At 41.6% G+C, this 26,746-nt stretch overlaps 1 protein-coding gene across 1 annotated transcript in view; it reads right to left on the bottom strand.

The window, feature by feature from the left end:
* Window positions 1-215: 215 nt before the first annotated feature.
* skia (v-ski avian sarcoma viral oncogene homolog a) overlaps window positions 216-26,746 on the bottom strand; it is a 69,827-nt gene continuing 43,296 nt past the window's right edge. The window contains exons 2-7 of the mRNA XM_063886139.1: window positions 10,740-10,856; window positions 9,966-10,081; window positions 8,523-8,830; window positions 7,492-7,820; window positions 5,711-5,941; window positions 216-3,760 (exon numbers count right to left, since the gene is read on the bottom strand). Coding sequence (XP_063742209.1) covers window positions 3,581-3,760; window positions 5,711-5,941; window positions 7,492-7,820; window positions 8,523-8,830; window positions 9,966-10,081; window positions 10,740-10,856 — 1,281 coding nt within the window. The 3' untranslated portion in view covers window positions 216-3,580. The remainder of the gene's footprint in view (window positions 3,761-5,710; window positions 5,942-7,491; window positions 7,821-8,522; window positions 8,831-9,965; window positions 10,082-10,739; window positions 10,857-26,746) is intronic.

Raw genomic sequence — 26,746 nt, 5'->3', positions numbered from 1 at the left:
TTGTCTTTTCAGCCATGAATATTTGTACCTTCAAAATCCCCTCTAATAAAAAAAGAGTATTATTTGTAAGTACACCATCCCCCATTGGACAACGCAAACTAAATTCATTAGTGAAATTAATTAAAATGAAAAAAGCACAGTATGCAACATTTGCAGGGAAACGAGGCTTTACATTGTTTACCCAACATGCAGCAGAAAATACGAAAACTGGGTCATTCAATCTGGACAAACAACTTTATTTCTGGTAATGCATCTATACACTGTACATTCAGTCACTGTAGTATATAAGCATAGCTATTTTCAAACATAATCTCATAAAGTCCTTTACTTTACAATATAGTCCGTGTCGTGAGAGAAGGGGAAAGGTTGTTGGAGGAGGAATGAGGAAAAAGGCGTGAAAAATGAGGGAAACAAGGAAGATAGATGAATAAGCAAAGCTTTTTTTTCATACTGTATATGTGGCATTAATGATGGGAAAGCTTACATTTACCTCTTACATAAAAATATTTCTAGAATTGTAAGGTTTATATAGAATTAGCAGCAGCACAGGGCTAAAAAGATACATGAGGATGAGGGGAACAATCTGCAAGGTGGCGTAGTTATGTGCGTGTGTGTGTGTGTGCGTGCACGCGCATGTGTGTGTCACCCATACGCTAGGTCTGCTATCTGATACTGAACATACTGTTAAAAATATATATGAACTGGTGAAAAAAGTCATTTGATATAAAGACTCTACAGTAAAAAAAAAAAAGAGAAGAAATGGATTAAATGTTTATGTAGGGAATATTCTCTTACGCACTGCTGTTTTTGAAACATTTCAGTTAAAACACAAATTCAAAAAAAAGAGACAGCTATTGTAAGAAAAGATTTCTTTTTGAAAAAGGAAACACCATGTACATATATTATACAATATCGTAAATGAAAAAAATATTTACATTTGTAAATTCTTATTCAAATCCTCACACTGGCTAGTATTTGTCTATTAATATGGACTGTTATTGCTGCATTACTGTCCATTATTTAGCAAAATGATTCTCCTTTAGAAAACAATACGCTGTTAAACGGCTTTTTCTTTTTGCGCGGGAAAGTGAAGAGCCAATGTCGTTATTTTCTCCCTTCTTTTGTAGAAAACCATGAGTAAAGTAAACTACACATAGGCTATCAACTCTTTTGAGTGTAAAAACAACTACAAAATGTACCAATTTTAGGTCTGCCAAAGTAGCAGACGCTGTGATGTCCTCTGAGCAACATCAGTAATGTTAGATAAGAAAAGGGCTTCTAACATAATGCCCTCTTTGTTATCCTCAACAAGCAGGGAATAAACAGTCTTTATATACAACCCAAAGTAACATTCCATCGAAGCAAGTGGCTTTTCAAGATCTTCTATAAAAATTGTTTGAACATGCATATCATTGATTTCAAAAGAAGGAAAAGCACTCATTCATAAAGAAAAGCCTGAAGCGTCTAGCATTTGTTCAATTACTCTCAGCACTGAAAAAGGAACAACGTTTGTAAACTGGTTGGTTTTAAGAATACTGATAAAAAGAGCTGCTGAACGAGGGAGGGGCTTTTAATTTGAAACCTGCAAACAGGAAGGTGATGAGAGGCCGCGCCCCCAGCAGCGCCATCATCAGTTCTCCTTCTCTGGAAACCCTTCGCCCGTGTCCAGGCACTTGAGGTTGTCCAGCATTGCATTTTTTTTCTTGTCTTTAGTTTTTTTTTGCAAGAGTGAAGTTTTTTTTTTCCTTAAGAGCAATCTACTGTGTCGTTTTTTTGTTACGTTTTCCTCTTCTAAATAAGACAAATTGCTTTATATTGCATAACACAATAAAACCTTTAAATGTACAGTATCAATGCCCAATAACTGACTATATGTATGGCAAACTCAAATTTCATGCATAAAGAAAATATGAGTTTTCAATTGAAAAAAGTGAACATAACAGACAAGCATTAATAAAATATCTCCACGTTTAAAACAACAACAACCAAAAGAAAAATAGCATTAACACAATGTACATTCTGATTGCATTGTACCCACTGTGTGACGGATGCTGCCTTTTGAATAAAATTACATTTTATTCCTCCAACACGAGAATTTAGTTCAGGCTCCAATAACAATTCACCTCACATGCTGTTAACGATGTTTTGTCGGAGTTGTAACCCGGGTGCGATATTTGTGTTAATTTTACAAAAGCGGGAGAGTGCTTAGCCCAAAATTGTCCAACAATCCCAGACTGCATCAGCAAGCAACAGGTTCTTTCTTTCCATTTATTTACAAGACTTTGCCTTTAGAAAACAGAACAACAGTATTTATTGGAGATGCATATAATCAACATAATGCTTACTGGATTTATATGGTAGCAGTCATGTATACGATGGTGTTTTTCAAAGTAAGATTGAAGACAATAGTGGGAGTACAATGCATTATAACAGTATCTTGTTATGACAAAGTGCGATTCATTATTGTAAAGTCAAAAAAAACAAAAACATACATTTATATTTACATACCTTAATTTAATTAAAATGAACATTTTGTGGTTCTTGTCACCATATCCAGCCCACCATGATGTCACAGGTGATGCCTCTGATGTCATTGGGAGTAAAAACATGCCGGCTCGATCACTCAAGTGTTACAAGACAGTAAAACCACTCTCACACCTGGAGGATTTATCTTTACAAGATACACACTTCAGGATTTTTGTTAAAATAACAGAAGGCGACAGAGTGCGGCTTATTGGCAGCAACACTGTCGGATGTTGTTATTGACATCCAGAAAGTGCTCACTGAAATGAAGCATGTTTTTATTCCCAACTCCCAATCCAGAGAAAGGATCTACCCAGCCCACTCACCACTTGGAGAAATTAGAAATACATGAATTTATAAAGCAACAATGGGAGGAAAAGAACTTTGAACTGGATGCTTTTCCCCTCAGTGGACTGCGATGGCTTCCTGAAAAACCGACAAAACCCCGGTGGCACTGTGGGAAGTTCATTTGCTTGTTATGTTCATCTTCTGATTTATTTGTATCTTCTTTTTTATATTTTTAAACTTCAATAGCACAGAGAAAAACAGAAACCGTCTCTTGTTTTCTTTACATTTCGCTATGTAGTCTCTTAAATAGCTCAGAATGTCCCCCAATCGTCACAGTGCGGTTGGTGGAGATTTTTCCGGGCACGGTGTGTTAAGTGTGAGCCCCGCCTCTCCACGGCTGCTTTACTCTGATACAACATGATCGTCTCTCAGCATTAGCATCACAGACGCCTGTCCGTGGACCCCCCTCAGACTCTGTTGTCTTATTCTTGTGATCCTGTCTGTAGTTCTGTGAGTTTGGAAGTCAGTGCTTGATTTAGTAACACCTGTTTCCCTGTTGCAGCGTTTCCAGCTCTCTCCATGAAAGCACTCACTTGATTTTCATGTCTGCTCGGAGAGTCTTTCATTTCTGAGTGGTGGGGGGGGGCGAGCCAGCCCGGGACTCCTGGATGTGTTCATAATCTGATTGGGGCAGAAGATGGGGATCATGGTGGGCGATTGGGAGAGGGGGGTGGGGGTGTTGGTCGGGGCGGTGAGGTTAGCTGCTGGGTTAGTTTTCAGCGAGTGTGTCCTTAGGCGCCCCCTCCTTGTCACTGGGCCAGAGTTGCTGCTGGAGCTCCTTTACCACCCTCTCCAGGTGCTCCCGGGCCTCCCGCTCCAGCAGCAGGTCTGCTCGGAGCTGCTCGCGGTCCGCCTCGGCGTGCTGCAGCTTCATCTGGAGGTCCTCGATCTGGGGAACACATGGCAGGAAGCAGATGTGACTAAAGGACTGAGCTGTACACATGGAGTATTCATATTCCTGTTTACACACACAGCCGGCTCTACACACCCAGGTTCCTGCTTACTAGCTTTATTCCACTCATGGCAAATATAAAACCAAATATGTGCACTTTAAGCAGTTTTTCTGTAGCCTGTGATGGAAGCAGGAAGTAGAAATTAATATTTGACATACCGTAAGTCAACACAAGCAATCTACCAGCAGACAAATCAGGTTACCTGATATCTTCATACTGTCTAATTATTCTTTATTTATACAATTTGTTAAACCTAAAGATATTCACACTGCCCTTTAAATCATTTGGTAAAGAATTCCAGCTGAACACCACCTACAGGGATACATATCCTCTTTAATGGACGCAGCAAGTTCAATTTCCTTCTATGTTCCTCAACCTCTGAATTTAAAACAAATATGCGTTGTATATTTTCTGTTCGTTGCTTTAAGCACAACTAATAAAGTCTGTAATTCAATTACATACGTTTTACCAGTCTTGTGTCTAGACTATTTAGGCTTTAAGAGTTTGGATATATTCTAACATTTGTTCCAAAATGATCCCAGTAAACAAACACATTTTCAGTCCATTCCATGGAGAAGATAAGAGCCGGTGTCAGCTTGTTTTAAATAAATTCCCTTGTGATGCGATTTTGTGAACTGAATACTATTGTTGTCCAAAAAAAGAGGCAAAAGGAAACTGACAAGCTTGGCAGAAATGTTTCGTTCCTGGAGGGGACATTAACTTACAGTCTTGCTTCACTTGCAGATTGGCTTCCTATTTTCAACAACTTGTGATTTCTATATGAGTTCTTACAGAAACAAGGTCATGATCTGAGCATATATTAAATTGACAGTCTCTATGCATTGTGGGAGTTTTAGAAAAAAGTCCCCCCTGTGTGTGTGTTCCACTATCAGTTGATAGATCTCGTGTTAATGACAGCCTTCCAGAGCGGCTGCAGTCTCTGCGGGGGGGTTCACAGACGCAGCTTGAGAGCATAACCTCCCCCTTGTTTTGTCTAATCTGCATTTCCCATGGTGCCTGAAGGAAGCCGACGTCTCTTCCTGTTTCCCTTCGGAGGGGGACTTATCCTACGTCTGTTCACTCGGGGCTACACCCATTTAGTTCTGACTGTGGAAGAGGAAATGTGGCTTTTTTTTTTTCTTGCCTTCTCCTCTGCTGACCTTGAGTGTATTTGAGACAGTGAAACTCTGCAATTACTGAGAGGGTGTTGACATTATGGTCTAGACTCTCTACCATCACGTTTGCACAAATTGGAGTGTTAGTGTCTGTCTGCATGCCGGGCCACGCTCGTCTTCATTTAAACGCTTTCCCCATGTTGCTCAAGTCTCCAAGAGATTAAGAAAAGTTTCATGGACCCAACCTAACCCTAATAGTGCACTTGTCAGCAGCGTGAAGCCAGAAATGTTGAGTACCACAACGTTTTTGGTGTGGTTTATAGGATTATTAAGGATCTTGGTTCAAAATCTGACATGTTTAGTAAAACAAATTGCAGTTTTGAGTCCCCTAAACTTTAAAACCGACCCAAAATTCAACATACAAATACAAATATGGCCACTATCTGGTTAAAACTGCAATTATTGATCCTGAAAAGGTCAAAAATTGATTTAACATCCTCATTAACCTTCAAAATCACACCAACATTGTCCAAATCAGCCCTGGCATCTTTAAGCTATTGTCTGCATATGTTAATTAATGCAACTTATGCTAATTGTACAAATTGCCCAACATATGTAAGTTAGCATCTGGCAGTTTCTATATGCTGGGGAACTTTTCTATACATTTTGTAACATAAAACTTTGGGATACTCAACATTTGGAGGAGCTGGCACAGACAATAACCCCCACCCTAACCGACAGAAAGCTACGTTAGCGTGCAGGCTAACTCACCTGTGCCGAGTACTTGGCGCGGAGTCTACCGGCCTCGCAGCCTTTGTCGCACACTCTGAGCTGCCGCGCCTGCTCCAGCTCCCTCTTCAGTCGGATCCGCGACTCGTTGGCTTCCTTCATCTTCTTCTCGCTCTCGGCTCGCAGGCGCTCAATTTCCTTCCTCAGGTTTCGCTTCGCCTCGGTCGCCTCACGCAGCTTTTCCTTCTTCGCCACCCGTAGGAACTCCAACTCCTGGGAAAAAGACATGTAGAAGTTAACTCAAAAATAGGGATTGTCTCATAGAGGGATTGTGTGTCTCCAGGTTTTGTTAATGTTGGGGGATGTATCCGTCACATGGCTGTTTTGCTTTGTCTCCGAGGCGTTGACACCTGAGAGCAGAGCCCGTTACAGTGTCCATGTCAGTGTTTACATCCAGCCAGGGCGAGGGCAAAGGGTGGGCTCACAGAAGTTAGCTTTCCTTCCTCTCAATTACTGGAAGTGTGTGTATGTGTGTGTGTGTGTGTCTGTGTGTGTGTGTAGCAGATAAGACAAACATGTCAAGCTTTGTTGGCTCCTACAGAAAAAGGGAAAATCCCCATCACACCCTTTACTCTAAAGAACTCTTTCCCCACTGTCACTAAACGCAGCAGGAATGAACCGGCAGCTGTTTTAAAGTAAGGACTTCATTACGTTGTCGGGGGGTTTGATTGATGTTGAACTCTGATGGACAGTGAAAGTGGAATGCTGTCAGGCTGGACGAGCTTTTCTGACTCAGGATGTGTTCAGTGGCGCTCTCGCACTCCGACTCCTTCGTTGGCATTTTCTTGTTTCTTGTTTCTCAGTCCAAAGACCAAAAATAAAGATGGAAGTCTGGCCTCTCCCTCCACTGCCACATCCACTCTCATTTTTATTACTTGCCAACTCATGCTAAGCTTTGCTGACAGTAATCATGGATTCTAATCCACTTCTACATTTTGATGCCTGAGCTCAAGTCACTTCCTCAGTGAGCCAACTGTGATAATGTTCTGTCTGCTCTGATTTCAAGAACTTAAGAGAGGCATTAATGTTAGCCGCTAGGGCTGGGAAATCACATTCTCTCAGCCAACAGTCAAACACTAACATGACTTCATATTCTTTGTATATATAGCATGTCCGTGATAGAATAGACACTTCATTACCAGAGTTGTACATTTCAATAATTACGGCTGATCTTGTTATATCATGTTGTCTGTCTCCATATTTGATTGCGTAACAGTGACTAGTTTGACTGGTTGGTGGCCTTGAATGGCACATTGGTTAGTTTAGGTAAAGCACTTTGCTCATATGTGTGGTATGGAGATACATATACATTGCAAACAACTTTGGCAGAGCTGTATTAAAAACATCTGCGACAAGTTGAAGCAGGGAAAGTCCAAGTAAAGTCACAAACTTATGAGTTGAGATGTAACTGGGCTTTTTTTCCCATCATTTAGTCATTAAATGCACGGGTGTCTCTGAAAGTAAGAAATGTTTCCATTCAAATCTCAAGTAGCGCCATGTTGTAAGTCACATGGTCAAGTAATCATGGACTCTAATCCACTTCACTCGTAGTTTGAAGGGTGTACAAGTCACTGTGGATGGAGCTGGGCTCACAGTTTCTGTCTGCCTTCAGTCTGTGTGCCAACTGCTAACTGCTAAGCTAAACACACCTCGGACCTATACTCAACTCATTCATATGAAACATGTATCAATGTTCTCATCAGACAAGGGAAAGCACATTACCAATGCAAGTTGTACTATTGGTAACACAAACGTCTCCCTACCTGCTGGAGGCTGCGTTTGGCCTGCAGGGCAGACCCCAGCTTCTCCTCCTGCTTCACCCTCATCTTCACAATCTCGTGCAGGAACTTCTCCTTCGACTCTTTGGAGTCCAGTCCACTGTCTAGCGCCTGCCTCAGACTCTCCAGCTCAGACTCCAGCCCCACCTCTGAAGGGGCCACGGGGGCTGCGACGGGTGCGGGGGCGGAAGGGGAGCCCTCGGCCGACGTGATGGTGCAGACGGGCCCCTGGGTGGCCGGCGAGCTCAGGTCCTTGGCTGAACTGCTGGACGAGGTGAAGGATGGCGACGACAGGGAGGACAGGGAGGACGTGACTGTTGGGAGAGAACAAGAAATGGGGGGGGGGGGGGGGGGGGTGAGGTTTGTTGAAAATGCTCTGGTGGAGACTAAGGTTCACAGGTGTGTTAGCCCTGTATCAATGTGCACATTTAACACATTCTCACTCTGTCTTCACATGTGCATACCTTCATCTGTTTACATCTCACATATTCATATGTTTCTTCTTGCACTATTTTTAATTGTTTTATGTCATATATATTTATGTTGCATTGTTGGAGGAGCCTATGACCTGTGACTTAGTTTTAAATTCTAAAATGTATCATAGTTTTCATTTAGGTATCATAAAGCAGCACTGTTTAGGCTTTGAGCATATTAATTATGCTTAAAGGAGGATTGTCCCTCAAAATGATGAGGTGTACTACACAAAGACACAAAATTATATATATATATAAAATTCTTATGAATCAGAAGACATGTCTTATTTTTATAGATATTTTTCTATAAACCGCCATCAGAGGCATTTATTTAAATCCAGAGAAGTATTAAGTCTCTGTTCGAACAAATAGTGCTAGCAAATCACTGTTATGTCAAATCATGTCGGGGAAGAGATGAGGAGTTTTCTTTTGAAACAACATTTTGAACTGAGCCATGTAGGTTTTCAAAAAGCTGACTTTTCAAAATAAAACAGCTCACTTTTGAAAATGTAGAAATTGGTAGTTGCTTGAGTTTCTGCTTACATTCATCACGGCTTTCCACTTCGATCTCCACCTCAGAGTCCTTGTCGTCTTGAGGGGGGGGCAGCAGCGGTGGCTTGCTAGCAGCTGAGGGCGGGGGGCAGGGGGGCTCTTGCGCTGGGGGCAGGAGCTCCTCTGTGGCTCTTCTCTTGCGGGGCCTGGAGCTGCCGTTTGAGCCCTCGCCCTCACCTCCACTCGGATGGGAGGTGCTGGGTACCGACGGGGACATTGGACCTACTTTCCCCAGGGGGAGCGGTGCGAGGGCCACATTGGGGGCCACCGCTTTCTCCGTACTCTTGTAGTTGTAGAAGCTTTGAGGGAAGAAAAAAAAACAATTTACATTTAAGATAAGATAAGAATGACTTTATGAATCCCAAACTGGGAAATGTTTGTGTTGCAGCAGCATAATACAATACAAGGCATAGAAACAAGAAAGAAAGAAATAATTTAGGAAAAGTAACCAATTGCAATATTATAAAATTGTGATATGAGTCACTATATTGGAGGTTTTAATAATTATTTAGTAAAACCGTATTACCATTGAACAATATAGTAAATGATCAGATTGTGAAGATATAAGAGGATCTGTGTTAAACAAATACAGTCTTTTTTCAACTATAAAAATGATATTTTAACACATATTTGGTCTTTTCCAACTATTGTTCCTCCTGAGATTTGAATAATGCACTTGTCCAAAAGGCAATTTTGATAAAATGCATCTACAAATCTTTAAAGGTTACTTCAGAGCCAGGATCTGAATGGTGCGTGCATGCAAACAGTGTGTACCGTGCTGTACGGTCAGACTGAACCGCGCTAACCGTTCAGCTGAGTGCCTGCAGCTCTTTCCTCCCACTTTAGGAGAAACTGGGCAGATATGGTGCAGCCGGCTCTGGCAGCGCCATGCCAAGTGGGTGCCCACAGTGTGAGTGTGTGTCAAATGTGTGTAAGTGGAGCAGTGTGGGAGGCTGTGGTGTAGTCAGACTTGACCCCCTGACACCAGCCCACCCAGACAAGTGAGAGCAGCTCATCAGATCCCAACAAAATGGCCGACATCTGCTGCAGTAAGAGCTCCTTCTTAAAGTCTGGATATTTCCCAGAGTGCTGCAGGGATGAGTTTTAATGGATTATATGGCTAAAAGGTCTGTGGTGAACAGAGTGTGCTATGCCACAAAAAAATATTGTGGTTATGACGTTACAGTTAACAATGGTGTAGTTTGTTTTAGCAAACGTAGCCTCTGACTTCTAGTGCCTGCCATTATCTTTATTTGTGAAGATTATTTTGCTGAATAAAACTAGTGTCCATGGTGTTCTGCAGAATCCAATGGAAACAACACATTGGTTTCTTGTCGAGGGAACCAGGGCAATGCTAACTTCAAAAGTACTTTATCTCTGAGCACCCTATTGCTGTGAGTGAGGTGTGTGAGGTGTGTTAGTGCTATGCTGTACCTGTCTCTCAGCAGGGCCAGGGGGTGACTGGAGGGCTCCTTCTCCCCAGCAGAGATGTGGGGGGACCAGGGTCTGAAAGCTGAGGGCCTCTGCCTGGGCTGGATGCAGTTAAGCCCCTGTAGTAAAACAAACACAAACATATTATGCTACAAACTCCCGTTTTCCAGTAACAAGGCGAAAAACACTGTTGCATTTGGAGGACATTTGTTCAATGCCGAGGAGCGGTGCTAGACATTTGGATATGCTACCAACACATTTACGGAAACATAGCATTTATGTTTGATACACAGGCTTATTGCAGGACATGTTGGAAGACGGAATACACTTGTTTTTGGACGACTTAAAAGAGGGTATTATTTTTCTGTGTGATCTATTTGTCAGTGTAGCAGTGCTATAGCTTGCAGTAAATGTGATCAGTCGTCCCTTAAAACCGTGTGAATGTGTAATTGTATGAAATTAAGCTACCAATGAATAGTAGAGGACGTTCTAACCGTCTCCTCATAGTGGATTTTCTGGGGAATATTGATCTTCACAGGGGACATTCATCATTATATTGTGGTTATATTGCGTTACACTGCGCTCCCTCTCAGTAAGTGAATCTGCAGGGCTCATGGTGTCTTCAGTTACCCCCCCCCCCCTCTGTTAGCACCACGAGCCAAAATCTAAATTTAAGCGCTACCCTCATCCGAAAACTTCTGCAGCATATAATATTACTCCACATCTCATCTCATGCGTCATCACCAACATCTCCCTCCTGAGCTTAGCAACACTGACCTTATTGGCGGCGGACAGGGACTGTAGCCAGTCGTGCTGCTTCTCTTTGTCAGCCTGCAGGGACGGCGAGGGGAAGTCTTCATGTTTGGACCGCTTGATAGGGACGGGATCAGAGGCCTGGAGGAAAAGAAGGACATTTCATTTAAGTTCTAGCTGTATTTCCCTTAGGCAGTATTTTTTACAAAGAAATAATGAGCTGATGTAATACGGAAGAGGATTAGGGGTTTAGGGGAGACATTTTTTGGGATGTGACCAAAAGTAAAAGAGTAAGAAGAGATAACACTTTTGTGAGATAAAAGTCAGAATGCTGAGATTTTCAACAAAAAACAGAAAGAGAAAAATATTTTAATCTGATGTTAAATTCAGAGATTCAGAATTCTGACTTTTTTCTCAGAATTCTGAATCTCTGAATTTTTAAAGACTTTTGGTCACATCCAAAATGTTTTGTTAAGTGGCCCCAGTTCTCTTCCAAACATATAAACCTATATTGAAGACTCCCCAGTCCACAAAGTGAAAGCAATATCCGCTTGAGAACGGCTCCCTGTCATGTGCAGCGGCTGGATTACTGTTCCCTCGTGATGTGGCTGCACAGGTTGGCAGCTGGCTAAGAGCTGTCAAACTATAATGTCAGTGAACAGAGAGTGCACCCAATAGTGTCAGACAGACAAATAACTGCTTGTGTGTGTGTCTGTGGGTGTGTGTGTATGTATGCACGAGTGCCAGCGGAGGTGTCTGATAGCTGGAAGTGTGTTTTAGATGTAGGTGTGGTGTTGACTCTGTCACACACAATCCAATACAGCTCAGCGTGTTTGCTCATGGGCAGCCAAGAGAGGAGGCTAGAGGTGACTGGGGCAATGTGTGTGTGTGTGTGTGTGTGTGTGTGTGTGTGTGTGTGTGTGTGTGTGTGTGTGTGTGTGTGTGTGTGTGCTTGTCTGTCTGTCACACACAGATACATCCATACAGAAAAAACAAACAAACAGGGGTTTGTTTCTCTTCCTCTGTTCGGCTTGGTGGCTATGACCTCAGCCTCTCCGAGCTGTGGCTGTCACTAGCTGCCACACAGGCGCGCGCACACACGCACGTACACACACACACACACACACACACACACACAGGGACACACAAACTAAATGCAACAGCAATGCATAATTGATTAAACACAGTGTGTGCTGCTGGATGATGAATAATCCAATAATCCCTATAATTTTTGGAGTGTTATGTAATACAAATAATATGAAATGACTTAAAAAATGTACCACTGATATTTAACAATAAAGTGGATTTAGACATGATGATCAACCTATGTTTCTTCCTGACAGCTGAAATGAAAGTCTCTCAGCAATCAGGGTGTAGTTGTGGAATTACCTTGGACGTGTGTGTGGTTCTGACTCGTATTGAAGTGGAGGTCCCTAATGTAATGCTGGCTCTGTCAAACCAACAATATTTATAGAGGGGGATATTTTCTCTCATCATACTCTCTCTCTGGTGCTCTCACACTTATTTTGCCTGTGAGGAGTGCAGCCAGCATCAGTGTGTGCGCACACACACACACACACACACACACACACACACACACACACACACACACACACACACACACACACACACACACACACACACACACACACACACACGCCCCTCCTCCTCCTCCTCAACAGGTGGTCATTTGTAATGGGGTTAGATACTCTCTCTCTCTCTCTCTGGCAGTGTGTCATGCTGTGCCACATGTCTGTGTAATCAGAGCTGCTCTCACAGGAAAGTAGCGTGGCTAGACGAACAAATACCGCCGAGGTCTGCCGATGTGACAGCTGCCCTCTGTCCACTGACGTGCCGCTCCGTGACTTTCAATGACTTTCTATAACGCCATCACAGTTTCCCTGACCAGCAATGATCTTTTATGTCTGCTCTCACATTACATATTTGTTATAGAGGGCATATTGTGCCTATTTTCACACAAATAATGCAGACTTAATCATCGTGTAGGATAGTATTTAATAGTAAAAAGCCTTTCTTGATTAAACAATAGATTTGATTATTTGTTTCTAGCAAAAAGACAGACGAGTCCTGACTGAGGTTTGTGTGTTATCCAGATGTGAAGAGATATGTCCTATAAACAGGGCGTAAAATCATGGTAGTGCCTGCAGTTTATTACACACACACACACACACACACACACACACACACACACACACACACACACACACACACACACACACACACACACACACACACACACACACACACACACACACTGCAATGCCTCTGGGCAAAGTCTCTCTGCCACGTGCCAGGCCTCGTCTCATGGATTACCGATTGCCAACCGTGCGGCTTTCCAATCGTGGTGAGATCCGGCCCCGGTAATCTTGGGACGGAGGAGAGCGTCGAGGAGTCAACAATTGGCAGCAGAGCTCATGGGGTTTGCCGGTGGGTGGGGGGAGGGAGAAATCTACATGTCTAGATTACTGAACAGTGGGACTGTGAGACACGAGGCGCAGACAGCCGGGGACGGAATCCCAATTTTATGGTGATGTCAGAGGCTTTGGGCTGTTTCCAGAGCAACAGTGAGGAGTCATTTAAATGGAATTTGATTCATGTGAAATGATACCATTAGGGATATCTTACTAAGAGGGTCCCTGGGATTAAATATGTAAAAATGGGGGCTCTGTGGGCCCTGCTCTTATACTCACACGTTCATACACACACACTCAGACCCTGACTGGAGGTGAGAGACACTCTTTACACTGCTCTGCTGATAAGCCTGCGACTTACTGCTGCAAAAGATAGAGCTAACCTTCGGAGAAACACACATAAATAAAGTGTGTGTGCATATACCCGTGCACTCTGCAGCCCATCCCCTTTGTGATCCGGTGTGGATTACACAGCATAGACAGGATGTCACACTTCTAAAATAAGGCTTTCAGATTAGCAGAGGTGTGTGTTAGACATGCTCAGACGGCAGCTCCCACACCTCACATTGAGAGCATGACACCTCGTAATGTGGAGCATTACACTGGTATCAGGGTGATAGCCTTTTATTAAAAGTTAGATATCACTGTATCACAAGCAGTCCCAGTGCCGTGTGCACTAAAAGACCGCTTTTGAAGGAAGAGTATTAGCCAAGAAATGAGCACAAAATGTCAATATTGGATGATTGAAGCGCATATCTGTGAAAATGCTAACTTACAGCCCCTAACTTCACACATGGCGGCTCGGAATAGCCCCCCTGCATGAGGAACTCACAAAGCCTCAAGTCATGGGGAAGCATATGTGGAAACAGTGAGAGTGGCAGGCCTGTCTCAGCTGCCAAAGGGGGGGCCCATAGAGGGGCTCATGTGTGAGCACGTGTCTGGCGAGTGGATTTGGGTGTACATGTCTCTTAGCATGGCTGTGTGTGTGTGTGTGTGTGTGTGTGTGTGTGTGTGTGTGTGTATGTGTGTGTGTGTGTGTGAGGCAAAGACAGGATGGGTGGGGTGATAACAGACTTCTCGGTTGAGACTGTCTTTTGAAACAGTTTCAGAACACTTCCTCTGTCTGCAGACAAGTGATGTTTGTCGCAGTGAGAGTAAACACATTTGTTGAATATTATATAGTAAACAATCTCTTTAAAACATGTGCCTGGATAAACCCTTTCTGCTCGTCTTGATATTTTTGAAAGGTTCTATGTGTCTTGTTACTTAACTTGTGACAATTATGTAGTCAATTATTATTTAAACATGCGAGGGACATTGAAATAAATGCAAGATCCCATTGGGGGGTATCTGCATGATACAAGCACAGTGGAGAGACAACTGTGGAAGTGAAACTTGTTATACTTTCACTAAGCTGCAGACATCTTTAAAAAGCTCTGAGAGATCCCTAAATAGATAAATGAAATGTTTGTGCGATCTTCATCCTGTTGTGCCTTCTTTATTAAATCAGAATGGATGTTTGTGTTAGCAGGTTGGCTGAAGCAAAGACACACTGGGCTTCAAATGAGGCGGCGGGAAAAGAGTTTGGTACAGTTGATCAGAATGTGGAGGGAGTGGGTGGGAATAGAAATCATGGAGGTAGATTCCATAAGTTCTCTGACCAATATATCTTTTCTGTTTCAAGTTGGACTCAATTAGAGTTAGCAGCAGTGAAGAAAGCAACACATTTGGAGGAAGGGTTATTCTTGCTGGACTGCTGGAAAGAAGCCAGAAGGGGCCTGCAGGGGAGCTCATAGATTTCTGGAAAAACTGCCTTCTGAAAACTTCCTCTCAGGACCCCAGCTGAAACTTGCCTTGTGAGCTACGAACATTTTTACAGGTTTCGGAATAACGCCGTTTTTTAGACAACATTTTGTTCCCCAGTAAGTGTGTAATTGTATCTTTACCCACCTCCTTGTTTCAGTTTTTCTGCGCCTCCCTCCCCTCTCTGTCTGTCCCCCTCAGAACCCCCACCCCACCCTGTTCGTCTATCTGTCTGAGAGCGCTTCCTGTGTCATAGATTACAGGATGTCCTCTACAAACAAGCAAGATTCTTGTTGCAGAGAAAGAAAGCGAGCGAAATAAGTTGCAGAAGCACGGCTAGATGAAGTACCCAGGGCTAAACAAGCTTCCAGTACGTTCTCCAGGACCAGATGTCTGTCATAAAGCAAACCCCCAACTACCCCTTAGTAACATAACAGCGAAAGCCTGTCCATTTATCGTCACTATGAGGAAACTATCTTTCACGTTTAGGTTTGGAATACTCCACTAACAAGCTATCAGGTTCGAAAAATATTTAGAATTATTTGACTAATTCCATCAAGAAAAAAAGATATAATTGCTCAGCAATGCATGATGAGTATGAAACAAAGGGTTAAAAACTAAATTCAAGTCCTATCTTATGCTTTTTTGTAGCTTCTATTTGGATTTTCATGGCACCTTTAGCTATCTTTTTTTGCCATTGCAGCATGCCATTGATCATTGCGGCTGTTACCTTTTTGGAGAACCCATTCTTCCTCTGACTGCATGATGTGAGTCAGTGTCAGGACTGCATAGCTGAGAGCAGCAGCGTGTAGTGACACGGTGCCTAACAAGTTTCCTAACCAACTTCCCCTGAGACGAGGCCCAGATGAAAGGCCAAACAATGTTTTCTTTGCTCTTTCTTCACTCAGAAGGGCGAACGGAGCCGCACCCTGCCTGTGACCTGACTTTGGCCTCCCTGCATGTCTCGCTGAGGGGCCCACAATGGTGTGAAGGGGAGGGGCCCCCCTCCCGGAGGCAGAATAAGAGCTTGGCTCACCTCGTACAGAACAGACAAAAAAAAAATACCACATATGGTGGGTAACAAACAGGTGTTGGACAACATGTCATTCCAGTATTTATGCAGGAAAAAGGGCTGACCTGGAGCTCTCAGGTTCCAGGCGGAATTCATTCACTGTTGAGGAAACAAACAAGCTGCCTTTTCCAAAGTGCCATAATGTAAAAAACAAAACAAACAGAGACTGCGACACCAATGTTGTGCAATAACAATCATGAGCAATATGTACCTAGTTAAATTATTATTATTACTGGAGGCCTTCTTAGTTTGACAATTGTAATACTGTATCAAAAATGTGTAACAAAAAATAATAATAATAATAATAATAATTTGTAACTCACAAAAAAATGTGTAACTCCAACTACCACACTTCATTCTATATTATTTCATAAATACTGCTGCTGCTTGTTTTTTACCCGAAAGTGTACTTTGTAAATTCTAATATTCTTTATCTGCATGCTCTTTATCTAATAGTGCTTTATTTTTGTGTCTTTATCTTTACTTTTGTTGTATTGATGTACAGTCCCCCTGTGGGACGAATAACGGGATTCTGATTCCCCCCATCTCTATGCTAATTCCTCAGTGTGTGCAGTTCAACACCCAGAAGAACACGCAGGATAAAAATACAGCGAGCGCCATGGCTGCTCAGCCGAGTGAGATTCCTCGACTGTATGTTTGTGGGTTACACACACACACGCAGAGCTCCAACTTTGGCAACTAGTTCATCCCACCGTCGTCTCCTCGGCTGAGGAGTCACAGAGAACAATAGGGCCTCTGTCTTCACGAAGTAAATAGCAAAAACACTTTACATAGTTACAGTCAAACCATCGCAGCGCTGCTCTGCGAAGGATCAGATTAATCTCATTACCCGGGACTCTCAGGCCTGCTGAGGCGCAGTTCCGACTACAAGATGAACTGGTTTGCTGACTAGACTTGAAATTACCTCATCTTATATTCACTTTGATACAGTGCCGAGTCATTTCTCCTGCACTCAGCACATAAGTAACTGTGTTTGTTCAAGTTTTGGAATCATAAAGAGCAAGTTTCAACTTGTTTAGCTGGTTAGAGAACCGTGTGAGAACTTGAAAGGAAAGACACCTGCCAGAGGAAAGAAACACAGGGCCCCGTGCACGTGCATGTGTGTGTACAGACAAATAGCAGATGTTCCGACTATCGGGTAGCTGTATATAGAGAGGAGGCCCCAGCAGTACCTGCCTGTACCACACCCCCCCCACCACATAAGCCATCATTTATCCTATTAGCGGGGAAGCTTCTCCTGCATTCCCCTGCTATTTGAAAGAAAAACAAAAAGACACTTTGTTTCCACAGCCCTCGCCAAAAAACAGCTTGTATTGATACTGCTTCTCTGGGTAAAGTGTTCTAGCTCTCCTGTCGCCCTCCCAGCGATTTCCTGGAGGGACAGCTAGAAATCTGACATTTCAATTCCTTCTTATTTCACAATTCACATTTGAGGCTACCCCAACAAAATGTAGCGTTCAGAAACGTTGTTCCAGCATATTCCACTTCCAGGAAGAGTCCAGAGAGGCTAGTAGACAAAACAGAGGCTCCCAAGGCTCAATACTTGAGGCTCCCAAGGTTCAATACTTGAGGCAACCATTTAAAACAACTGCCGTATAAAATAACATTTCAATATGCAGTGAAATGAATAAAGTGTTTCTTCACAGAGGCTAAATCAGTTAATATTCCTAAGGGGAATAAAGTCACACATCACACAATCACATCAGTAAAAACAGAGGAGGGAGTACAGTATGGCAAAGAAACAAACAATGGTTGGAAAAAAAAGAAGAAGCGTAAACAGTTTGTGGCAAGGGATCAAGTCTGAACAGAGAGCAACAACAGATGATTTCTAGGATAAAACTCTGCTAATCCAAAAAGCCAAAAAAACAATCAGACGCATTTGTGCTAGACCACCAAAACTCTGTAACAGCCCACACTCCTTAAAGGACTATGCAGAGTTTCAAACTGGACCTAGAGCATGGAAGTCAGCAACACTACGAGCTGCACATGACAACAGTGATATGCTTGGAAAAGAACAGAGAAAGAATAATAAGAGGGAAGGCAACAAATGATTCCCCTCTGCTCCAACGAAGGCCATGCAGCACAGCTTTGAATGAACACACACAAACAGGGAAAAAGGGGAAGGAAAGGGAAGAGATTGGGAGGCTTTGGGAAAGGCAGCAGGGTCTTCATTTCCTCTCGCCAAATTTGCTTTGGCAACTCTTTCCGTGGGAATGGTTAGAGACTGGCTCTTCTCAGCCGGAGAGAGCCAGGGATCGGCCCACCGAGGAGACGGAAAGCTCAGAAGCGTAACATGGAGACGGGGGGGTGGGTGGCTAAGTAAATACAGCTGGACTTTCCACGGCTTTCCTTTTCCATCCCTTCCTTGGCTTATGCTGTTTTTAAAAGGATCAAATGCTAACATTAACATGCTAGACAGCCTGGATGTACGATGCAGTGTCATTGACATGGTGGAGTTAGTGTTGGAGACAAATGTCATATTTCACTTTATATCCGACCTCTAATACCCAGCCCACCATGTGCAACTTACAATGTTTTGCAGCTAATACTGGGTATGGAGGCAATGTTTAGGGGTTGAAAATCTGATGATATTTTACAATATTTATAATATTAATTTGGATAAAAAATCATAAAGTAATACTTGCACTTTTTGACTAACATGTGTACATTACATTTCAAACTTAGCAGATAAACTGAAATGATTAAATGATTTCCAACAAATATACAGACGCGGAAAAGATTAAGAGAGCACTTCAGCATTATCATTTTCTCTTGTCTTATTATTTATAGTCTTTGAGTTCAATGATTTTTTTATTGTATTTTTATTCTATAAACTACTATTTTTCTCTGTACTGGAACAGACACTGGAATAGCTGCCATACATGTAGAGATACAGATTTAAGAAAAATGTGGAGTGGTACCTTAATTTCTCCCAGAGCTGTATTTATGTGTGATTATCCACAAAGAATTAGCATTTAAAATGCTAATACAGGCTGGTTAATGTATTGGCATTTTACATTTCCTTTTACAATTTAAACTGATTTAGTGCCAAATAACAGCCAGCTAAATCACTAAAACTTTTGTGTCGGAAAAGCACCCTTATGAAAATGTTATAAAAATATAAAATAAATAAGAGTGCTTTCATCATTACAGTAAATTGAATATCAATCAGTGCTAATCACGTTCATTATTCTGATGGTGGATGACACTGATGGGAAGACATAAACAAACCCTGCTCATGAAGCTCCTGTCTGCAGCTTTGCTATTAGAAATGAAGCCAGAACATTCATTTAATGTCCCTTTTATGATCTTGGGCAGCACATGTTTTAGAGGCATCATAAAGCTGGATAATTCAATTTGCTCCATTTTCAAAAGTTGTTCTAATGCCTGCGTGCTCACTGCTGGACCCTCCAATCGATCTGGCGGTGTGCAACCACTTCAGATTGTGTACAATGCCATATATAAAGTGGTAATGCTTATTAGAACATATATATAATGAGTGTCACACTATTTGTGATTAAAGGCCTGCAGTTCAGTTTAAACACTTCATATTTTCTTAGTTCTGGTTGGAAGCAGCTCATAGAATCTAGAGCCGAGGAATCTGCTGATGGCTCTTTTCCTTGCACTGGTGCAAAAAAGCTGCTCTGTTTTAAAGGAGGCCAGATGTGAATCACGGGTAAAGAGGGGAGGAGTGTGTCTGTGTGTGCAGGATGGGGAAATGCGGGGCATAGGGCATACTTCTGCTTGGCGTGTAACGTGCCCTAAGGTTTAGGTTGCTTGTGAAAGGGTTAAGTCGCATGGCCGAGCAAATACATAAATAGCACTGGGAGGGGGTGCTGCTGGCCTCCAGGCGGATAGAGAGAGAGGGCATGCACACACACACACACACACACACACACACACACACACACACACACACCACACACACACGCACACACACACAAGCTGGCAGTTTTATTTCCAAGTATTACTTACGGGGCACTGCAAAACAAGCAGGCATTTCGGGTACCCCAGCCCCAGACTGATGCACACGAGTTAACATGTGACAACATGGCCAAGAGCGCTGTGCAAACACACACACACACACACACACACACACACACACACGTTTGCAACAGAAACATCCCAACATTTTGAATATCATCCCAACGCCGAACAAACTGCAACCCCTCCTTTTACATGACATGTCTTTCAGTGACACACACACACACTTGTAGCCTGTAGACTATAGCAGTAAGGTGTGGTGGGTGCCCAAGGACACTTGCTGACTGCAGAGGCTGGGGATCAAACCCCTGACCTCTGATTGGTAGACTCCCATCATTCCCTCAGTCACAGTCTCCTTCTTAACTACACTTGGATTGGCACTTCGCGCAGGAAGTTCTCACTGATCAATTATCAGAATATAATATAAACAAATACAAATTAAAAAACAAGTTGTGTTCATAATTATTATCCATTCTTATTTATTGCATTTAATAGGCTAAAAGATCTGCTAGACTTTCTAAAATGGGCCCGGAGTGGCTAATAATGGTTTGTGTCCTTGCACTTTCAGTTTGCCTTGCATGGATCCTCCTGTCAGAGAGCAGGAAGAGGGGGATTTGAGTGAGGGTGGGGGCCTCCACTCAAATCCCCCTCTTCCTGCTCTCTTACAGACATCATTACGCCTGATGAAGCCTCATCCCTGGAGCCCTCCACTACCAGGGGCAGGGACGGACCACCAATTACAGTCTTAACCTCCAAGTGCTCCTCTGTCTCTATGGCACCGACACCTCCAACTGGAGGAGCTTTAGAAAGACGCTGCCTCATGGGAGACACAGGAAGCTGTCACCATTACAGACATTTTTGGGTTGGAGTGAGAAGCCATGTGGTTCATCACCACCATTTAACTATGGCTACAATGCATCATAAATAATGCACATTCTATTACGTTGACTTGAACTTTTTGTATAACGCTGTTAAGTGGCGCATGAAGAAAGAAACAACATATATTGAAGTAATGTTTCTGTTGTATTGTCAGGGCTGTTTGGAACAGGCCTGCCATGTTATACACTTATTGTACCATATTATCATAATTCTATTTTTGCTTACAAAGCCAGAAAGCCAGATTTATCTACTGTTTAGGTCATCAGGTTTTATTTTGATTTCTTTTTTATTTTACTATTACAATACAACAATCAGTAGAAGCAAGTATTTTTTAGGAATATTTCCTTTCTTTGTCATTCGTATCCAAGTGCATATGTTCAAGAATGAAACGTTGCTCTTTAAAAAGCGTGTATTATTATGCTATTATATTATCATTATATCAGCCTCATTAAAAGTGATAAGTATACCAATAATTTCTGGCACAATAAATCAAGCAACAAAATTTGTTATGGTGACAGGCTCTGTAGAACTTTTGTATTCAAACATGTCGCTCTAATGATTAGTAAAAAGTATAATCCTAAGCAAGCACTAGAACGTTTAGACGTTTAGACGTCATACATACAATATCACACTCTCACTCAGTATGAACCATATTGAAATGGCACTGTTTTCTATTTTTAGGTCATGACTTGTTCTTAAGCTTGTTTAACCTTGTTCTTGACATAGAATTAACCTCCATTTGAACCAGGCATAGAAAACAAAGCTTAAGCAGCCGGTCAGGGTGCTATTTTATGTTATTTATCAGGATTCAAAAAGCCTTTATGGGCTGCGTGAACACTTAATACCCAAAGGCCCTCAATTATCAGGGGCCCACCCAAACAGGTATTCAGGACGGTAACATCAACTGCATATTTAGTATATAAATAAAGAGCCTCGTGAAGCAGAAAGCAAGAACGATAAGCTCCCTTCTAATAAACCAAATATTATGCGTCAGATTAACAAGGCGACAGAATGGGATGCGGCCCGGTGTGAATTTAACAATGTGCGAGACTGTAGTGTTCCTCTTGTTGCCACATCCCACCCCCATCCACAGCAGCACCTGGAGGAGTAATGAGCCATAGTAAAAAAGGTAGGTCATTGGCTCTGCGTGAATGAGTAAATATGTGTGATTACCCAGCTCAGCTATGTGCGTCTGTGTTTACACCTTGTGTTAACTGTAAACAGTTAATGGGTTCAGCACAGAATTCTAGAGAAAATGACGTGGTATTTCTAATTTAGGAAGAATACTGTTGCTTAAACAGACCTCTGCATGACTGCTAGACTGACAGTTGAGCATCAGCTGCAGTGACAAGAGTTTGCACGTATTCCCATGAGAAAATCTTTCCCTTCAAGTATGTGCACAGGGCGCATTATGCCCAGAGCATGATCCAGTGAGACGCGTGGGATCCAGGTTGGGGAAGGACGAGGTGGGATTAGGACTGTTTGAGGAATTGACACCATAGGAGGTCAGCAATGACGGTTAAATCCTCCAGCCGCTGTCTGCTCAATCCCCTTGATTTAAATCCCAGGATCCCCCCCCACCCTCATGGCAGACAAGAAACTGACGCAGATGAGTGAGAAACTCATAGGTGGGGTTCAAGCATGGGACAAATGTTATGTAGTTGGGAAACATAATAATAATAAATCAGTCCAAAATATAACTTTTAGCAAGCTTCTATTAAAAAATAATAGATATTATCAGTCAAATTTGAGTTAAGCTTACAAGCTCCCCTTAAGCCATGCTGTTTCTGAGTGAATGTCTAACCCCTCGCTTTACACAAAACTACTAGTCTTTGCAAAAGCAGCTCACATGGCCAGAGGCTTCACTCCTTTTCCTTCCTGTCTGCGGGGCGGGATTAGGTCAGCTGTTTCAGACACCACGACGAGCCACTGCCTCTCCCCTGACCAACCCTCGTCTGGCTGCTTTTAGACAAACCACTTTACACACTGGGTCCTTATGTGCCGCATACAAATGCAGCTGTATCTATTGATGGCCATGTTTGTTGTAGTTGGGCATTAAGTGGGCCAAGCACAGCCGCACTAATGCATTTGCAGACATGGCCGCTCAATTAGAGCTCCATGCTGAGCCCATCATCCAACATGGAGGAACAATCTCTTACACATGAGGGCAGCTGAGATGCAAGCTGTGGTCTGCGAGTGTTTTTATGTGTGGAGAAGCACGGGAAAACAAGCGGAAAGGGGGGTCAAATGAATAAGGTGTGCTATGTAAAATGTGTTGTACTGCTTTTATGGTAGCTACATATATAATGCAGGCTTCAGAAAACGTCTCCCAGGAACAGTGAAGGCTAATCATTCTGTCGAGAACACTTAACATAGCTCTAATGTATTTTTGCTTTTTATAACACACTAAAGTAAACCTTCCCTGCCTGGTAAACAACATCTAAAACTCTCAAATCCACTCCAAGATACGATGCAGAAACAAAAGGTACACTTTTGTCAAACTTTCGAATGTTCCCCCAGAGCCACAGAAGCTCTTTTGTATAGATTTACAAATTGGACTACACAAAAACACTGACACGAAAGCAGAAAAGGGATACAATTGCTTTATTATATTCCCCATAAAATATATCGCACAGAAATTCAATCTGCAGCACAAACCGCTGTGAAAGTAAAAGTATGTTAAGGTTGAAGCCCCATGCTGACAGTGGCAGCAGTGCTACTTCTGCACAGACAGCCCTTCCACTTAACTTCACATCTAGAGCACAACACAGTCAAGCAGATGCCTGAGCAGCCAATCCCCACTACTGCCTCTGACAAGAGAGGCCTCAGAGAGGAGTAGCATCAGGATTAGCCAAAGCACGTTTTTTTTCCATAAGCTCAATCTGTCAAGTGAACACACCTGAGCCTGCCTTTCACTCACACGGTCTAATGGTATGGAGATCAGAGGTGTTTGCCTTTCACGTTCCGGCTGTACTTTATGTAGGACATTTGCATTTAAGCTGTGGTGGTTAAACAGCATTTAACATCTCCAGACCAATAAAAAAAAAGAAGAGAGACTGACTGTGTGAATGGTAGTCCGTCGGACAGGAAGTTAGCAATCCAAAGTTGACAAAGATAACTGTTCCATGTCAAACTTGGTCTCGGTTCAGTACAAATGGCTCTTCTAAGAGATGTCATCATAGGCAAATAATAATAATAAGTTTAGACAACCTTTAAAACTGTGATATAGCAAGTTACAGTTGACTAACTAGTATGAACAATATTGAAAGGGCAATATTTTTATTTAGGTCATCAATTGTTCTTAGGCTTGTTTAAACGGATGAGCTGAAACACTGTGAAATGAAAAAATATATTAAAAAAACCCAACTTTAAATGATTATGAACAGGACCGATGATCTCAGGATTATTTGATTATTTACCTTTGACAATTTTTTAATTAATTTTTTTGGTTTACGTTTAAAGATTTTGGGATTATTATCATTATTATTATTATTATTATTATTATTATTATTATTATTATTATTATCATTATTATTATTATTATCATTATTATTATTATTATTATTATTATTATTATTATCATTATTATTATTATTATCATTATTATTATTATTATTATTATTATTATTATTATTATTATTATTATCATTATTATTATTATTATTATTATCATTATTATTATTATTATTATCATTATTATTATTATTATTATTATTATTATTATTATCATTATTATTATTATCATTATTATTATTATTATTATTATTATTATCATTATTATTATTATCATTATTATTATCATTATTATTATTATTATTATTATTATCATTATTATTATTATTATTATTATTATTATTATCATTATTATTATTATTATTATTATTATTATTATTATTATTATTATTATTATTATTATTATTATCATTATTATTATTATCATTATTATTATCATTATTATTATTATTATTATTATTATTATTATCATTATTATTATTATTATTATTATTATTATTATCATTATTATTATTATTATTATTATTATTATTATCATTATTATTATTATTATTATTATTATTATTATTATTATTATCATTATTATTATTATTATTATTATTATTATTATTATTATTATTATTATTATTATCATTATTATTATTATTATTATCATTATTATTATTATTATTAATTTTGTTGATTTGTACAAAGAGATGAATTGAACTCTGTATGACTTTCGACTAGCAATGTTTGCTAGAGGGGGTAGGACTACAAAAGCTTTTATGCTTCTTTTGCCCCTTTTGAACATGTTAAAAAAAAACTTTGTTAACAAGAGTAACAAGAGCTGCATGGATGCTTTGTTATCGAGAACATGTTCAGTATTAATAAAGAACAATATTATAAAAAGCAAAGAAGCTAAATGTGTAAGTGGTAGTCTATCGGAAAGGAAGTTAGCAATCCCAAGTTGACAAAGAGAAGTGTTCCAGCCAGAGATGAGGTCATGTCCTCCTCAGGCTAAGAGACATGTTCCTGTAAGGCTGCAGCTGGAAAATTACAGGTCATTAACCAGCAAACTGGAGTTCAGGCTAACACTTGAAATATGAACCCATGGGGAGGGGGGGGGACAGAGCAGAGAGCATCACACCGCCGCTGCTTCCATAAAGGTATTTGAAGAGAACAACTGTCCAGGCAGAGCTCCAAAACTGTCACATACATTTCCTGAGGGTGAGAGACTCTCCATTGAGGTGAGAGAAAATGGGTGCCACGGCACATGTTGAGCATGTACCAGAGTCACATATCAGTTTCTGCACGCCTCAGTCTGCGGCTCGCTCTGTGTGGAGGGAATAATGGTCTGGGTTGTTAGCGAGCACTCCAGTTGCGCTGTGATGGGAATGTTTTCGACAGCTTTCAGACACTTGGCACTAATGATGTTCTGCATGCCCTATGGCCAGCTGGGAGTTTTTTTCTCCACCAATCAGTGTGCTGAACAATTTTTCCGGCAGCCATGCAGGTTTCAGAAACATGCTTGTTGTTGAAATAGTACATTTACTCACAGAAAGTTGTTGGTATGCTAACAATGGCTAACCCGAGGTGATACTAAAACTGTAAACAAGGAGAACAACTTTACTGCCGGCGTCCATCTTTTTCTGACTTGTGCTACTGGAACCATGGATGTATCATAAGAAGTGGATACAGCGTGGGATAAAAGGGTTCATACTGGGTAAATTATCCACCAATTTACAGACGTCTCTTTCTCAATGTAAGTCAACAGGAAAAAGTCTTTCTAAGCCGGATGACGTCACGGACTGATACGGAAGTTGTAGAACCCACTGTTGGGCCACTATGAATATTTTCTCAAAGTCCGGAGCACTTCCTTGGGGCTTGACTGAACGAAGTCATCTCGGATGTGAGGTCACTCCAAGCTCCGACCGCCGACTACCAACGTAAATGGAACGCAACATTACCGCTGATGGTGTTTGGGATTGGGTGGATGTTGCATAGAGTGGCCAGTGCTACCCAGAACTACCTTCATCTTTCCTGAGAGAGGCCTACCTCACACAGGTATGAAAACAAAATCAATCTGTTCAGGTGGCAGTCCTTAAGCAGATGACTCCCAGCTGTCAAGTAGAAATACAGTAGCCTGTGATAGGTGAAAGCCTAGTTACAGCCAGTCAGACAGAAGGAGCCAATCAATGAGCACCAGAGGCTCCCTAAGGGCCAGCATGGAGCAGCGGAGGGTTATTGTAAATCAATTGTCTGCCAATTCATTTCCATTGATAGCATCAGAATAAGGACATGCCGTAATAAAATTGTAATCAGGGCCGTTGGCTGCCTGAGCTTCAAGG

This window comes from Eleginops maclovinus, chromosome 1 (genome assembly GCF_036324505.1).
Source record: "Eleginops maclovinus isolate JMC-PN-2008 ecotype Puerto Natales chromosome 1, JC_Emac_rtc_rv5, whole genome shotgun sequence".
NCBI classification, from domain to species: Eukaryota; Metazoa; Chordata; class Actinopteri; order Perciformes; family Eleginopidae; genus Eleginops; species Eleginops maclovinus.
Note: the sequence above shows the minus strand (reverse complement) of the source record. Positions and strands in the feature narration are given on the sequence as shown.